Source organism: Gadus chalcogrammus, chromosome 10 (genome assembly GCF_026213295.1).
Source record: "Gadus chalcogrammus isolate NIFS_2021 chromosome 10, NIFS_Gcha_1.0, whole genome shotgun sequence".
Classification (NCBI taxonomy): Eukaryota; Metazoa; Chordata; class Actinopteri; order Gadiformes; family Gadidae; genus Gadus; species Gadus chalcogrammus.
In genome coordinates this window covers 20,683,101-20,700,956 of record NC_079421.1, presented here as the reverse complement: position 1 = coordinate 20,700,956, position 17,856 = coordinate 20,683,101, and the positions used below count along the sequence as shown (strand labels likewise).

Below are 17,856 nucleotides of genomic sequence, written 5' to 3'. Positions count from 1 at the left end.
GAGTCCAGTCAATGCACAAGAGTGCATGGGCAGAGTGCGTGCAGGTATAAAGACAGGTAGACCATCCAATCATTTAATTTAGGCTTATTGAAATGATTGGATAGGTTTATTGCAAACCTGTGACAGCCAAAGATAACTGTTAGGCCTATTTGTTCTCTCTCTATTTGATTTGGTCTTCTCTGACCGATGGCGGGAAAATAAATTTAAAGGACGTGCAATAGTCCTACGAACACATACAGACTAATGTCAAGTAGCCTACATTGGAAAACCAAGTTTGTTTGCTATTATGGCTAACATAACAAATAAAAAAAACGATCTCACTATCAAGTGGCTGAAAGTCACGATGGTTTACTACTTGCTTTGTAAAACAAAATTGGTCGCTTTTTGTGCCAACACCTTCAGCGTCTTGATAAATATCCGATCAGCTGGAAAGTGTCCCAATGATCGCGTGAATCGGACATTTACTACATACTTTAACTTGATTGGCTATCTGACAGTCTTGGTTTGAGGTGATTGGTTGAAGCACATCTATGAGGAACACCATCACTTCATCATTCTATCCAACGGTGACATTCGAAACACAGACCAAGCCACCTTCGTTCCGAAAAAGTATAGTTTTATATAGAACTATTTAAGATATTATGAAGATTTGATCAGCACTTTTTAGTCAACAACTAGAGATTTTTCATTCATGTTCAGCATTACAAATATTCTATTCTATATACTACATTTGTGTAAAACCAAAAGAGAGGTTTTGGACCAAAATAAGAACAGTATTAGGACAATATAGTAATGTTTGACTAGTATATTAGACCAGTATAGTGTTGAACCAATATAATGACCATGGATAAGGCCCTTTAGCAGCCCTGTGGTCCCTAGGAGTCTATTGAAGCCTGGCTTTCTGTGTGCAATCATTACAGACCATTACCATATAAATCATTAGAATACAACTCTCCATGATATAAATCTTTCTGACTGCCCTGGCGTCACCACAGCCCTGCATCCATTTTGGAAGTCAAGGTTGTGTCACATGAAGAATTACTCTATCCGAGTCTAATTATGGGCTGAATATAAAAGCTAGCTTATTTATAGCGTGGCCTAATGGCCTTGTGACTTTAATCATTATGGGTTAAAGATAACTACACAGTTACACAGGCTTTAGCCAACCTAACTGTAGGCGTTATAATGATGCTAACACTTTATTTTGACCGGTCCTCTACACCAGAATGACGCCAGTATATATACTGGTCAAGGTCCACCTGGGGTTCCTCAAGAGCAGGTGGGAAGAGTTAGATTAGTTAGAAGAATGGAGCCCACATCCTTTTTCTATAATTCCAGGTTAGGAAATGATAGCCAAAGTTATTAGTAGTACGCTATTAGTAGTTAGTTAATTAGTAGTATTTATATAGCTGCCTTCAAACACAATGCAAGGTCAAATTTTAAAAGTAGTTAAATAGTTGGGGATCGAAGGTTGCTGGTTCGATCCCCAGCTCCCCCAAGTTGATGTGTCCCTGAGCAACACACTTAACCCTAACTGCTCCTGACGAGCTGGCTGTCGCCTTGCATGGTTGACTCTGCCGTCGGTGTGTCAATGTGTGTATTAACCGATGTAAGTCGGTTTGGCTAAAAGCGTCTGCTAAATGCCCTAATTAATTAATTAATTAGAATATTTATTGAAAGGTAATAAGGGACGACCATTTGAAAGTGTAGGTAGGTTTTGGGTCTGCTTTTGCAAGGAAGGGGTTGTTTTTCTTATAGCTTTTTCTTCTGTGTGCAATGGTCGGAATGGGTTGGCTTAATAAAACACAAGCTGCGTATAAATCTCAGCGCTTTAACTGATGGAGGTTCCACTCATTACCGACATACAGCAGGATTAGTCATCTTGATGAAGTCCCAAAACGTGTCGCCTGTTTGTGGCTGATGTGGGGCCACACAGACACACATACAGACACATACACGCACACACACGCACGCTCATTCAACAGGCTCCATCAATTCACAAACGTGCTGCTGGCACACAGCACGACATTACCACGCCATTTCTAAACGACTTCATGTGCACATAGGCCATGGCTCTGCTGCAGGGACCTACGCCGCCGCCTATGTGTGTTTGACCAACACTGATCACTGCTCTGTCAGCTGCTGATTAGGTCATTAATAAGTCACAATAAGAAGATCAGTATAGTCGCGATTTGTGATTTGACTTTTTTTAAGTAATAGTATTATCAATTTATTTTTTGCAAATGTTGGTTTTTGGGTTAGGTTTTCGTGTTTCGTGGATTCTTTTTAGGGCCCACAGTCTTGAGACAGGGCCAAAAGCCCCCGAGTTCTCCAGGGTCTTCAGGAGCCAAGTTCATAAAAGGCCCTCAGATGGGTAACTGAGACGACCTCCATGGTCCAAGGACAGGCCCCAGGGCCCCAAAGGGACGAGGGTTCCTCGGGAAGACACAGGTGACTTAAGGACATGTACCTAAAACAACCAATTGTTTGGATAAAAGCGTCAAAGTGTTTGATGACTAAACTCACTAAAAAATCCAAGGATTATCTGCAGATTCTCCTTGATTTTACAAAATGCACTGACAATTATTACTATTATAAGGGCTGGAATCAGGAGAATCTAGAAGACTGTCTAGGTTCAAGACTTCATCATTTCAAAAGACCTCAAACAAACTCATGCACCATTGCATGTTTACATTTAGGTACACACGCACCCCTACTCCCCGCCCCCCCCCCCCCCCCCCGCCTTTGGCATACCCAACCCTTGACACACACAATACCAAAGTTCACTGTGCCGCATCTGATCGCTGCTCTCACAGTCATGTGTGTGTGTGTGTGTGTGTGTGTGTGTGTGTGTGTGTGTGTGTGTGTGTGTGTGTGTGTGTGTGTGTGTGTGTGTGTGTGTGTGTGTGTGTGTGTGTGTGTGTGTCTGTGTGTGTGTGTGTGTGTGTTTTTTTCGTGAGATTAAACACAGTGGAAGCTGAGTTCCTGTTTCATGTCAAAGAAGAGCGTCAAGATGCAATTGCATTAAGCGATACTGTCTTAAAATAGCAGTTGCCTGTCAGAAATGAAGAGACTAACGGGATCTTGGGCTGGTTAGAATATGGAGTGTCCGCTTGGCGCCAGGCACCAACGATGGTCCACAGATCTAAAAGATCTTTCACCGACCTCTCCATTCTCTCTCTGGTCTATTGGATCTACCTCTGGTCTCTCTCTGGTATCTCTCCTTTTCTCTCTCTAGTCTCTCATTGTTATCGCTGGTCTCTCCCTATTCTATCTCTGGTCTATTTGATCTATCTAGTCTCTCTCTGGGTCTCTCTTGGTCGCTATAGTCTCTCTGGTCTCTCTCTGTTTCTCTGATCTCACTAATGTCTCTCTGATCTGTTTCTCTCTGGTTTCAATTTAGACTCTCTGGTTTTCGGTCTGGTCTTTCCCTGGTTTATTTGGTCTCAGTCTGGTCTCTCTATTCTCTCTCTTGTCTCTCTGGTCTTTTTCTGATCCCGCTGGTCTCTCTCTGGTCTATCTAGACTATCTGGTCCCGCTGGTCTCTCTTTGCCCTTCTGATCTCTCTATTGTTTTTCTGTCTGGTCTTTCTCTGGTGTCATGGGTCTCCCTCTGTTCTCGCGAGCCTCTCTCTTGTCTCCCTGCTCTCACTTTTCTCCCTGCTCTCTCTCTCTCTCTGGTCACTCTGATATATTTGGTCTCGCTTTGGTCACTCTGACCTCTTTCTGGTCTATCTCGTCTCTCTTTGCTCGCTCTTTGTTCTCTCTCCCCGCTAGGCGGGACCAGCAGAGGATATGGTATATTCTGGTCTCCAAGGATCAGTCCTAGAATTGCATTAAACTCCTTCTTTTGGGAAAGTGAGAAAACCTTCAACACTTTGTTTCATCAACAGGGACCAGATGATAAAATAATATATAGTATCTGAATACTGGATTAGAGATAACAATTAGTGGGGTATCAGAATATTCAATTCATACAAATATTTTGTTTTTTTGTAAAATAGATAGTTTTCCTCATAACTATTAGCGTTGTTGGGAACTAATGAATCCTGCTGACTTGACAGGAAGGCAGTAGAGGGGAGGGGAGAGAGCAGAGCAGACTCAAAGGACTAGCACAGGCTTATTCAAATAGATGAACAACGTAGGACCAGATGTACGCCACTCATTTGTTTGTGATCCGTCTTCTTTTTACCTTAACCGGTTTGCTGTGGTAGTTTATAATAACGTTAGGTTCACCATGTTCACATAGTAATTAGTTTAAAGTTGAGTTTATTGGTTTGAGTCTAGATTTGGAACGGAATGTTCATTTTACTGTCAAGTGATTTTCTTTTCAACGATGTGTATGGTTATAATTGAAACCATAAACCCATATTACATTTAAAGGTAGGATAGGCAAAAAAACATTGCCTTTCCTACCTTTGAGTTTTCATAATTATTAAAATATTGAAGAACCCTTTTATTAACATACATGTCCTAAAATAAAAAGAATAAACCAAAACAGGATTAATTTGCCTTAAGTACGCCTATTTCAACTTTTATTCAGGCACAAATACAAATACTGGGCTCTCTACACATCCCGAATAGATGACTGCATTAAGGAATTATTAAATGGTAAATAAATGAGCAAATTATTCAAACCTCCAATTTGCTAGTTCCCTCTTCATTCATAACAATTTGTAAGAGAAATTCCCATCTCTTGTTTGATCGGGTGCCATTGGTTTGGAGCTGTCTGCCAATCAGATATTGGATGTTATTAAACCAGCACACCCGAGGATAATACATCCATCAAGCAGCGATATGTATTGCAACACAATGCACCTGGATTTTCGGTGGTGGACACAATTGGAAAGTAATACCACACTGTAATATACATTTTCTATCTCTCTCTCTTCACGTGTTATTAACCAGCATCGGACCAGCCCTGCTTACGTTTCCACTGGGTTCCTAAGAATGGCTTAATATCGATGGTGCGGGGCTCTTTGTTCTCAGTCAACAACATTACCCTGCAATAAGACTGCACAGGCGTCAGTTTGGACTCTCATACACCATATGCTGGGGCACAAAGAATGTCTGGTGGGGACACAATAACACTGCATGGGAACACAATATTCAATCATACTTCATAATTCATGCGTAGACCCTTGTTTTTTTCCTTGTGTGTTTTTCTATCAGATGTATACGAACAAACAGCAGCGTTTGGAACATCCGAATTCTAAGTTAATAATAATAATAATAATACAGTAGAGCACTTGACATTCGAAAATCTCAAAGTGCTACAGAGTTTAAGAGAGAAAAAAAAGGGTTGTGTGTTTGTAGATTGAAATTCAAACTGTGTCAGAGGCTGAGCCACTAGATAATTACGATAAAATGAATGATTGAATATAAAACACGTTCATTTCAACAAATGAAAATGTTTTACATTCATTATTGTATGTCAGCATAATAACGCAAGACATGAGAATTAATTCAAGAGTCTTTCTCATCTTGCTTTTTTATTTGACTACAATTCTTCACTAAAGTCTTTTAATTATTCTATAATGTATGCAAACAGGTTTATTTTCAATTAGATTCATGTGGTGGCATGATTAAAATGAATGAGCCCGCTAGAATTGTCATGCTGAGTTTGTCCTCACAATTCTCTCTCTCTCTCTCTCTCTCTCTCTCCCTCTCCCTCTCCCTCTCCCTCTCTCCCTCTCTCTCTCTCTCTCTCTCTCTCTCTCTCTCTCTCTCCCTCTCCCTCCCCTGGGCGGTCCTGTGTTGGAAGCTGCTCTGAGGTGATTGGTCAATTTGTCACACGTATGACTCCAGTTTATCAAAAGCAGCCATCATTTATTTTCCAGAGGTAAATCCATCATGGTTGTAACTTGGTTGTTTCTTTTTTAAGTTTGTAAAATGAAGGGGAAACGTTTTCTCATTCCCTTCTGCTGTTAGAACAACGATAATATTGAACCCAGAAAATTCGTTTTTTTACTTCAGTAGGAGGCTGCTACGAATCTGCGCAAGAGTTGCTATTTATAGCGACTCATGTTTTACTTCACTGAATTGAAAAACGGTGGAAACAGAACATTTGTTGAGGAGACCAATCTGATGAACAGTCAAACAGTGAATTCCTGTTGAATTATTATATATTATTACATTTGAGCTGTAGGGAAATAAAAGTACATGGCCTTATGTAGGAAATATATTCAAAACGTAAAAATAAATATAAATGCCCATACAATTAGCAATCAGTCTGTGTTTGTTGAAACCAATAAAAGGAAACAGTACATTTGTGACCATTGACCGTTGACCGACATTTCTGAACCGATGAATCAAAGGCAGTATAACCGAAGAAAATCTTTTTTGCTCTCTCTTCCATTTATTTTCTTTGCACACCTAAACACACACACACACACACACACACACACACACACACACACACACACACACACACACACACACACACACACACACACACACACACACACACACACACACACACACACACACACACACACACACACGTGTATGATTTCAGTGTGTGGAGTCCTCTAATATGTGCACTACTGTTAGACAAACTGCTGACAGCCATTGTCAGCTGTTTGCAGATTTCCCTCAAAGAAAAGTCATGACTCCTGCGCTTTCCATGTAAAAGTATAATCCTAATTCCCTGGCTTGATGTTCCACTGTGGGCCGTCGTGTGGCATGTGGCGTGTTGCTGTGCTGTGCTACATGTCTCTCAACATGGCGTCCTCCTCGTACTGCACAGGCTGTACACCCCACATAGGACATACAGGGAGAGAGAGAGAGATACACACGGAGAGAGAGAGAGACAAATACACTGAGAGAGAGAGAGACATACAGAGAGGGATACATTCAGAGAGAGAGAGATACAAAGAGAGAGAGACACAAATAGACAGAGAGAGAGAGATACATACAGAGAGAGAGGTACATTCAGAGAGAGATAGATACAGAGAGAGAGAGAGAAGAGAGATACATACAGAGAGAAAGAGAGAGAAATAGACAGAGGGAGAGAGATACATACAGAGGGAGAGGTACATTCAGAGAGAGATAGATACAGAGAGAGAGAGAGAAATAGACAAAGAGAGATACATACAGAGAGAAAGAGAGAGAAATATACAAAGAGAGAGGGATACATACAGAGAGGGAAATATTATTCAGAGAGAGATAAATACAGAAGGAGAGAGAGATGCATACAGAGAGTGAGCGAGAGTGATAAAAAAAAAAGAGATGAACACATAGAAAGACAGAGGGACACAGACACACAGAGAGAGAAATAGACAGAAAGTAAGAAAGACAAAAAGACAGTAAAACAAATGTTGAGAGAGAGAGACAGAGAGAGCGAAAGAGAAAGAGAGAGTGTGTGTGAGAGAGAGAGTTGGGATAGTCAGCACTGCTTGATGTCATTTTATGGCTCAGATCTGCTGTTGAACAGATGTTTAACCGTCGTCACTAATTGAGTCTTGTGCCGTTAGCTAGAGGATTCTCACCTAATTCAAGATTGTTTTCTCTCACTGATCGATAAAGTAACATTATGACTGCCGTTTAATACATTTGTATAGCCCTGCATCTTCTTCCATCCTTTTAATTATCAGATAGAGATTCAGACCCGGGTGTTATTAAGGTTTTCTCTAAATCCATGCTGGGTTGTTCAATGCAGGGAGAGTGGTAGGGAGTGAGAAGGAATGAAACATTTTCATCAACCAATCTGACATGGTCATTACAGAGCATCCGGTCAATACGGAGCTGGAATCTGGAATGGAGGAGGTGTACTCTAATGGGTCCACAAATGGGTTCGAATCGCAATGATTCATTGGCTCCATTTTGATATGCCGTCTTTTAAAAATGTTAATTTAATACATTTGGTCTTCTTTCCAATAGGCGCATTGCACATTATGAACAAGCAGCAGATTATTACCAAGGAGAGCAGTCAAACAGGTGAGACCTTTTTGTTACTACTTAAATTCTAAGACGCGTTATATTATAATATGCAAGTGTTACCAATTGGGTTTTGGACCAGTTGAACTGAACATAAAATGCTGTGACAGTGCGATAACACTAAATATCAAGCAAGAATAAGCTAACCACTAGCTATGAATGCAACCTGAATAGCAATGACTACACATTTACTTCACTGTAGAAAAGTGTTAGAAATTATTCCATTGTGTCTTTGTGTGTTATTTAGCATTATCATCTTAAAGGAGTGCATCATTTAGGGGCATCTAGTGGAATGGCTTTGGAAGAAAAGAAATAATCATAAGTATGTTTTAATCAATGTATAATCCCATGAAAATAAGAATGGTGTTTTTCGTTACCTTAGAAGCCCTTTCTCTCTACGTAGGGAGCGGGTCCATGTCTACGGACCGCACCATGTTTCTACAGTAGCCCAGAACAGACAAACGGCTCTATTGAGGCCTCGCTTCAAATACTTGATCATAACCGCTATCTTTCTTGTGTTATTATGACCTATAGTTTTACAGAGTAAAAAAGAAATACAATTTTATAAATCGACTAACACTAGAAGCGCGGACGTCACTGAACTACCTTTGAACCCCACAGATATTTTGACCGCCAAGCTTTTAGATGTAGTGACGCCACTAGGTATGTTTTGCTGCAAGAGTCTGTGGTCGACTGATTGGCTGGGGTTTCCGAGCGATCTGATTGGCTGATTGGGATTTGGCTGGATAATGGTCATTTTGGAGGGAAGAAACTTTTTTTTTTTTTTATTGCTTTAAGATGTTTGTCTGTTAATGCTCTCTGTTAATATTATTTGCATGGAAGGGGGCTAAACACAACTGGGACTTTACATTTGAAGGTACTGCTACTGGAAAGAATTATTAGGGCAGTTTTAATTTTTATTGACCGAGATGTCAGATTAGTTAAACAACAGAAAAAAAACAGAAACCATGTCCCTTCGATTGAGTCGGTCCATTCTAATCATCTTTTGCTACTGAGGAGTCCTTGTGTTCACTGACGCCCGTGTCTTCCGTATTTAGCGGTTGGTCACTTGACACGGCCTCTGCTTGTCCCGTGGCGAATGGATCCACACCAAAACCAGAAACCAGAAAATTCACTTGAGGTGGTAAACAGTCTGGTTGTGTTTTCTAGAAGGACTAATCTGCTTTATTTCGAGATGCAGATTTTTCGATTTTGTTGACTTTTATTTATTTATTTATTTTTTCAAAAATTAGATTCAGGGCTAATTAAAAAAGATCTGGGCCTTTTGCCCTGAATAAAACAGCCTATAGCGACGCCCCTGGCCTAAGCTGCGTGCCTGGGGGCATCTCAGTATGGATGACTCTGATCCCTCCCATGGAGCTGAACAACAGCCCATATTATCTATATTTTCACTATTGGCCGATAAATGGATATTGCGACTTTTAACTCCCTAATATCGGTATCGGCATCTGTCCTTAAAATACAGCCCATGCTCTGATACCCAGTAACATTTGGCAGAGGGTCAAACACCCCAACGACTAGACTAGGCTATCATGCCACGTCATATCATATATATCAACATCATATTAATAGTCAACAGTTCAAATCTGAACCGCAGAATTGGGCGTCTTCTACCACCTCCCACCTGTGTGAATCTTGAGATGTTTGTGCAGGGAGTTCCTCCAGGCGAAGCCGCGATCACACTGCTGACACTCGTAGAGCCTGGTGCCGGTGTGGATGTTTGAGTGGCGCCTCGAGTGCTCCTTGGACCCGGAGCCCCTCCGGCCTGCCTCACACATGCGAAGAGAAAGATGACGTTGTTGGAAATGTTTTATTCTTTCCACACACAAGGCATGCACACACGCAGAAAATTATGGTTATGTTGGCATGAGTTGACAACACCGTCTCGACGAGAATAGAAGATTACCATTGGTGTAGTACCAAGCCCCTATAGTACCACGCCCCTATATGATCGACACGCAGCTCCAATTGGGTGGATTGGCAATGAAAAGTGTGTTGCTTAGGCATTTAAATATTATACTGAAATTCAATGCCAATATAATACAAATTCTTGGAATTATTCCTAACTCCAAAAGACTTGTTTCCTAACAAAAGGTTTTACTCAAACATTTTAATATTGATTACCTAAGGTTGGTACACATGCAGTACAGCCCGGAATGGGACAGCTTTTGTATGGAGGGGTGTCTAAATCCTCACCTGTGTGGGACTCCTTGGTAGGCAGCACATGCTCCTGCTGGTGAATCTGGCTTCGCAAAGGTCACAAGTGAAAGGCATCCTGTAGTTGTCCTGATGGTTGGGGGGATGACTTCTCCGAGGTCATTGCATCCCACAGCCTTACAAGGGTAGCTGTAAATGCCATGGGTTAAACGTTAAAGAGCGCCATCATGAAGTGATGTCCCTGCTACGGACCTTATTTGATAAAAGGGTGAATTTACGCAAGATGATTAAACAGCAGTGAATATGGAAAATATATATTTTTATATTCAATGTTTTCATTTTCCTTTTAGATGTGTGTAAATCCCTCAATCAAAACATTGTTCTGCAGATGCATGAAATAGACAGTGTTAAATGTGTGGCATCATTAAAAATCATGTACCCCATCATCCACCCACACAATTCACACCTTACCTGAATTCATTGATCAGTAGTCGGCTCACGTTTGCAGTGATTCCTCCTAACCAGGACACATTCCCCCTTCGGATGGAGGCTGGTTATGAATGCATCGATTCAGTCTTATGGTTTTCATAATTTGGATTGGAACGGGCCCAGAGAGAGGGCCGGTTGTTTTAAATGCATCTCATTATAATACTTGAATAAATAGTACTTCGTAATAAATAGTAAAATAGTACTTCCAATAACACTTGAAATTAGTCCCGGTAGCAGGTCAAGATGTACCGTTTTAAAAAAGATCTAACCTTTTCGGTTTCCAAATTTGAAAATCAAATCCTGGAGCTGAATTAAGGATTTAAGGTTATGTGTCAAAACATGAACAAGAATGTAACTTGAAAAATGTTGTTAACCAACATCTCTCCATGCATGCTTTTGATTATTAACCTCTGGGTTGATATTGTTCCTCTAAAGTCTGAAACTGTATAAAGACGCATCACCCAGACCTCGAAACACATTAATAACAAATTAATAACAAATTAATCACATGTCAGGCTTTGCGTGATGAATGGGAGAAGGGTATGGCGTATGAGGTGATATTTATCTATTTAACGCCACATTTGCTTTGAGTTATCACCTCGCTTGCTCCTATCGCTCAGCGGGTGGCCCGCTGCCAAAGCAGGCGTTGAAACATGAATATGAATATTTATGATACCCTTTGTAAAGAGTTGAAAAAAAGGCGTCATTCCTATGCAGCGTGCGGCTATACTCTTTATAGGAAAGCACTTACAAATGACAGCGTAAACGACTGTAGTATTCTAAAGACCCATCATTTTTATCGTGATTGATGTATATTTATAGAAATGTATGCTATATTATTTCAATATTTGTACAGGCTTTTTTGTCGCTTCAGACAGGGCAATGGGTTGGAGGAGGGTAAAACACCTGCAGGATAAGATCAAACCTGTGACCCCACAAGGTTAGCACACTCAAGGGTGGAGCCACTGAGTCTGGACAGAGTCTGACTGGGAGATTAACCTTTAACAATGATTTAAAAAGCATGTTAATGTTGAGCCAAGTAGGCTATGGTTATCAGTCATGTTTCATTCCATTCTATTTCATAAGATCAAGGCATGCTTTTCCTCTACAATAGGCCGTGGAACATTGAGGTCCTTCTGGCTGTGTCCCATTTCTTTCAAATTAGGGATGGTTTATATACCAAAAACTTTAACTATGTGTGTCTAATCATTTGAACACATTCAATAGAAGTCTAGAAGAAGACCACAATCAAACAGGTTATGTATGAACTGAATTTTTATTTTGTTATTCTATAAAAAAAAGAATTGAATATTTTACAAAAAAAAAAATACAACATCGAACACTTTTGAACTGCCTAGAAACCCACCGCAATGATACTAAAGCGCCCTCTGGTGGTGAGAAATCGTTCCTGCTAGCCTTACAAATGTACTCCAAATCGACATCTTTCAATCAATGTTGATATCGGGGAAAGATGTGGACAACGCCCCCCCCCCTACATTCCATAAAATCAGCAATATTTCCTTACAAAATATGGACCAGCTCTCCAGTGATTATGTACACAACAACGCTTCAGAATTCCCTCTAATGGTAAAATAAATCAAGACTTGAGGTTTAAACGAAGCGGTCGACGGCGCTCCTGTTGCTCAGGAGTCGTTGGGGAGGCCGAACAGTTTGACGGTTCCCGCCTCGCGGTTGCTGTCGTACTTGCCCTCTTTGTCATCGCAGGCGTACGCCAGCAGGGGGCGCTTGGGATGCCAGGCGACCGTGAAGGTTGGGGAGTCACACTGCACCTCCCACAGCTTCTCTCCTGAGATGGAAAACAAGTGTCAGCCGATCAGGAAGGGTTCGAATACCAACTAGATACTGGTTTCACAAACACTAATCGTATGTCCCAAAGTTTTAGGGAAAATTTAATATTTAAGGATGTTAAATACTCAGTTTGACATTTATCTGTCAGATTTAGAAAAAGGTATGTTGATATACAGGTCATTGAGAGGCTGGGCGGTGGAGATCGACGACTCACCGGTCTCCACCTCGGCGATGTCTATGAAGTGATCTTCTGAGGCTGACGCCAACATTTTCCCATCGTGGCTGAAACTCAGCGTCCTCACTGGCCAGTCCAGCCTGGAAGGAAGGGTCAAGCAGCGAAGAATTGGCTGAAAATCTACTCAGAGAGAAAGCCTTTCGAATCGTCATTACCAAGTTCTACTTCATTGAATCACTTCAGTCACATCAAAACACTGTGGTAACCATGGGGATAACTTTCTTCATTATATATTCACCAGTAAATAGTAGGTGATTCAAAGCAATTTAACGAAGATTAAATCAGAATATTTCTAACTTCTGAAAACACAACTTGAATGGTTTGGTTCTTTTACGAGTAACTCGACACAGTGAATTAGATCTTTAATAAATCTGTAGGTTTGTAAAAGATCCAAAAGTAGGGGAACAAAGCACATTTTTTTTCCAACAGTCATATCTAAAACCAGCAATACACACATGGATCTGGTTCTGCTGACCTGGAGAAGCAGCGAACACACGTCAGCTCCTCCACGTTCCAGAGGCTAACCAGGGCGTCAGCGCTGCCCGTGGCAAAGTACTTCCCCGTGGGGTCGAACTTGATGCAGATGCAGTTGGATGGATGGGCGTTGATGGACTGAATGGGCTTCAGCTCAGGGTAACTAGCGTGGGTAGGGTGGAGGCACAACCAGGGAAGTGTTAAGAAATGATATGATTTTAGGGTTGAGTGGTTGGGGTTATATATATATATATATTAGGCTTTGATATGCTCTAGGCTTAAGTTGCTGATACAGGCTATGCGACTAAGTTTAGGGTAATACACTAACATTAAGGGAACCTGATCCTTACTACTCACCAGCTGGCTGTCGCCTTGCATGGCTGACGATGCCGTCGGTGTGTGAAAGTATGAATGGGTGAATGTTAGGCAATATTGTTAAGTCCTTTTACCATACACTAGGCTCAGGGTTAAAAACCTGGGTTAGGTTATAAACTGGGGTTTGGGTTATGAACTAGGGTTAGGGTTACCAACTACGGTTAAGGTTATAAACTAGGCGTCACACTAGGGCTGCTCGATTATGGAAAAAATCATAATCACGACTACTTTGGTCATTATGGAAATCACGATTATTCAAACGATTATTTTTTGAGTTTGAAAACATGAGGTATTCATTCAGCACGTCTCTCTCAAAAACACTTTGTAACTGAGAACTTTGAAATTTCGCCTTAAAGAAACACACAAAATGGTCCAAAAGAAAATGTTCAAATCTAAAATAATGTACAGATATGTATCCAGCAAAACATCGAAAACTTGATTATGTTAAATTGTCAGTTTGACGCTAAAATTGAAATCGAAATTCGATGAATCGCCCAGCCCTAATTCACACCCCCTTACATCAGGATAGATTAAGGTTATAAACTACAGTTAGGGTTATAAACTAGGGAGAGAGTTATAACCAGGATTACCTCAGGATGTTGATGCAGCCGTTGCCGTTGGTGAGGAAGAACATGTCGTTGTCATTGTTCCAGGAGATCTCGTTCACCTCGAACTTGAACTGCTCCTCGGCGCGTGAGCGGTGGGTCTTGGCGTCGATGAAGGTCACCACATCATCCTTGTTGCCCACGGCGATGGTCTGACCGTCCGGACTCCAGCAGATGTTTATGTTCTCACCTGAAATAATATATAAAAAGTTTTGCTCCTTAGTTATATTTGCGTCATAGGTTGAGAGGGGCCATTAGTGACTAAATAATTTAAACCATCAAGAGACAAGTTCAAGAACCATGATTTGATCAGCAGAAGACATCTTTAATATAAAGTTTGTTTATCACAAATATTAACCTATGCATTTGACCAGAGGGCATGGCTTTGATTCATTATTATTCTTTCCTGTTATCAGATGAATGTTTGAGCACTGAAGTATTCGGCACTGAAGCTTAGCATTTCTTAGGGCCCTAAACATAAATTACTTGGCAAGAGAGAGAATACCACTAATGCTTTTGGTAATTGTATGGCAGTGTTCTGTAACAACGAAACAGGAAAAAGGTTTCTTGGCAGAGCGATCAAACCGTCAACAGTACAAGTTGCAAAGGGGACCAATTGATGCAAATGTATTGTGCCATATTAGCGACATGCACAACACGATGATCTCTATTAGCTGGAGGTCGATGGCTTTACTGACCCTTCGTATTGACGGTAGCGATGCATTTGGTTGTGCGGACATCCCACACCCGGACCGTCTTGTCTCCTGATGCGGTCACAAACAGGTCAGGGTTGGTTGGATGCCAACACAGTTGGTCCACACTGTCTCCGTGGCCTCTGTAGTTATTCTCTTTGACCTGGGAAACAAATTATAACTTCCATTGGCACGTTCGGGAATGTTATAAACAATGGCATCCATTCAGACCCATTTGAGACTAACGTTACTGCCCCCCAATCGACCAAACAGGTTAACAATACTGGGGATTGTAGGGATAACTTTCCACTAGCATCATTTCCATGATGGGTTACACAACTAACAAAGCATTTATTTGACAATGCACAGAGACATAATATAATTCAAGCAATAGTAACAATATGTAGAGCAGCAGCGTTTCATTCATTCAGACTCAACATCAAGGCCACCATGCTGAGCTCAAGGCACATCCAGCCACTCACCAAACGGTCTTTGTCCAGGACGAACACGCTCGCCGTTTTATCAAAAGATCCCGACGCCAGTCTTCTTCCATCACAACTCCACGCGACAGAGTGCACTTTAGCTGAGTGTGCGGGGATTTCTCTACTTTTGTTGTTGTTCCTGAAGCTGTCCTGCATCTCCTGGTAGTACTTCGACGCCATCTTGAAATGGTGTCTGGTTGCCAGGTTGAAAAAAGTACGGGAAATGTTTTTTATTTATTTTTATTTGTATTATTTATTAAATTGTTTTAATCTCTCTGGGAGGATTTTATGCAAACCATTATATTTTATCATGCATTCATATTTATATAAACGAAAATAAATAATAGATAAGCGTTTGCATTTTTTATTCAATAGTTTGGACTAGAAGCCCTGAATTTGGCAACCCAAAGCGTCCCTCGAAACGCTCTTCAAGGCGGGCCTGGGGAGCGACCGCCCCCATTTTTAACAGCACTGGTCCGAAATAAAGTGATTCTCTTGTATTTCTTATAACGGTATCCCCGAACATCGGTGTGGAATTTCTTATTTGACTTGTATTTGGTTTTGTAATATTTGCGCACAAGAGTTTTAAACCTGCTTTTGGTCTTAAATTTAGCTTTTGAGTAAGTCCGCACAAGAGTTTGAAACTTGCTGTCATATCTCGGCTAGCTTTGCTCTTCTCAACTTTCCATTTTCTGTAATTACTGTCGCTGTGGTAGCGCTGTCGTTCTTTCTTTGCCCGGACATTTTCCGGTTCAGCTTCTGACTTTCTTTTACGTAATGACCTCAAGTTGTTGTCAGTGTTCGTAGGTTGACATGTTCCTGCGCAAACACTTGCTGCATTTCTGGGTTGCTCCGAGCACATGTTACGACTTCATAGTGGTTACCAGTGTGATTCAAATAAATCCAAACTGACCCTGGTCTTGCAATAGGTGCATGCATGTTCCATCTTCCATCATTAAAAGTAATGATAGCTGTTTGCAAAAATATCAATCTCATTTGCCCAAGAACCAAAGTAGTACACTCTTGATTTTGTTACGTAGTCTGGCACTGACGTATATCCATCTCCAAGTAGGCCTATGACTCAAATACGTTAGTTTTCCTGGAGGTGTTTCACTTTACGAGTGTGTGTTTTATTGAAAGCGAGGCTGGGTGTGCCTATGAATATAGACTACAGTGAGTTTTTAAGGTGCTGTACAAGCAAATCATACTTTTACTTAAACAGAGTGGAAGAGGAATCAGGTTAACAAAACATCTAAGCTGTCTAACACATTAACAACGCAACATTAAAACATCAAAAGGCATTGCCACATCAAGTAAAACTTCCTCATACTCATCAACACTAATAAATCCAGTGTAACACTCGGCATAGTTTATTGCAAAATTAGTATCCCACACTTTGTAGTGTCTAAGCAATTCAGACAGAGCAATGTAACCTCTTCCTCGGTCTCTTATTTTACCGAGGAGATGGAGATGGAGGAGATGGCTTGGAAGCTTACCACATATTTCAGGAAGCACTTCCAGCCAGACAAGGTGGAACGCAAGTGGTTGACGCTGGTGGTGGGATGACCGAAAGTAACGGACAACTTTGCGATGACAGGAAGGGGGCCTGTCCGCTTCCAATTCTACACTGACATTGTCGAGCTGCTTCGGGGATACCATGACGTGGAACCAGTTGTTGTGGTGAGCAAATTATTGAGGTGGTCCAACAACAGAGCTCCTCACCAAAACAGCCCACCAGCTCCCCTTCCACAGGCAGTCCACCCCCAGGTCCAGCCCCACCAGACCTTCTGACACCCCAAGGTTGCGGAAGCAGCAGAGTGAGGATGACCTCTCGGAGAGTGAAGATGACCTCTTGGCCTACTTTCGGAGGTCTAACGCTACTTCCCAGAGGTCTGAAGCTGCTTCCCAGAGGTCTGAAGCTGCTTCCCAGAGGCTGTTTGAAGAGTGGCTGACCATGATGAGGGACAGTCGGAGGGAGTTCCTCCAGGTTTTCACCAGGATGGTGGACACTATGAAACAGCTTCTCCTCGTCAAATGATGCAAAAAATTGAAAGTTGATGGTTTATATTTTTTATTTCATACACTTGGTGCTCCAATGAACTTCCATGTTTTAGAATACAAACTATCAGCACTCCTTTATTAAATCTCAAACACGCGTGTCACACAACCCGGTGAGCTGATAGGGATGCAGGTGATATAATATGTCCCAAACAAACGCTAGATGCGTCAAGGCTTCAAGTAGGCCGCAATCGGACCTGGATATGCTGCTCACTACACAGAAAGACGCTGGGGAAGGCCATTGATGGCGGAGTGAAGCGGTGGTTCATACTGAGGTTCAGGTGGGCTCTATAGGCAGCCAGTTATTAACATCCGTTCAGCATCATTGTAATTCATTAATTCCACACAAAAACATTTTTTCAATGAACAAATAATCAAAATGTGAAAGTACTGTATCCATAAAAATGTGCCAATGTGAATAATTCAATTGCATACTAGTTAAGACAGTTTGTTAAAAAGTTACACCCCCCCCCCCCCCCCACCCCTAACAAAAGAAATTGTACACAGCCAGGCCTGAAATAA

At 41.4% G+C, this 17,856-nt stretch overlaps 1 protein-coding gene across 1 annotated transcript; it reads right to left on the bottom strand.

The window, feature by feature from the left end:
• Nucleotides 1–11,861: 11,861 nt before the first annotated feature.
• Nucleotides 11,862–15,495, bottom strand: thoc3 (THO complex 3). The gene is made up of 6 exons (XM_056600438.1): nucleotides 15,277–15,495; nucleotides 14,801–14,957; nucleotides 14,088–14,292; nucleotides 13,124–13,285; nucleotides 12,628–12,728; nucleotides 11,862–12,411 (listed from the first exon to the last, which is right to left on the bottom strand). The coding sequence occupies exons 1-6, from the start codon at nucleotides 15,454–15,456 to the stop codon at nucleotides 12,248–12,250; spliced, it is 969 nt and encodes a 322-aa protein (XP_056456413.1). The 5' UTR covers nucleotides 15,457–15,495; the 3' UTR covers nucleotides 11,862–12,247.
• Between the last annotated feature and the right edge of the window lie 2,361 nt (nucleotides 15,496–17,856).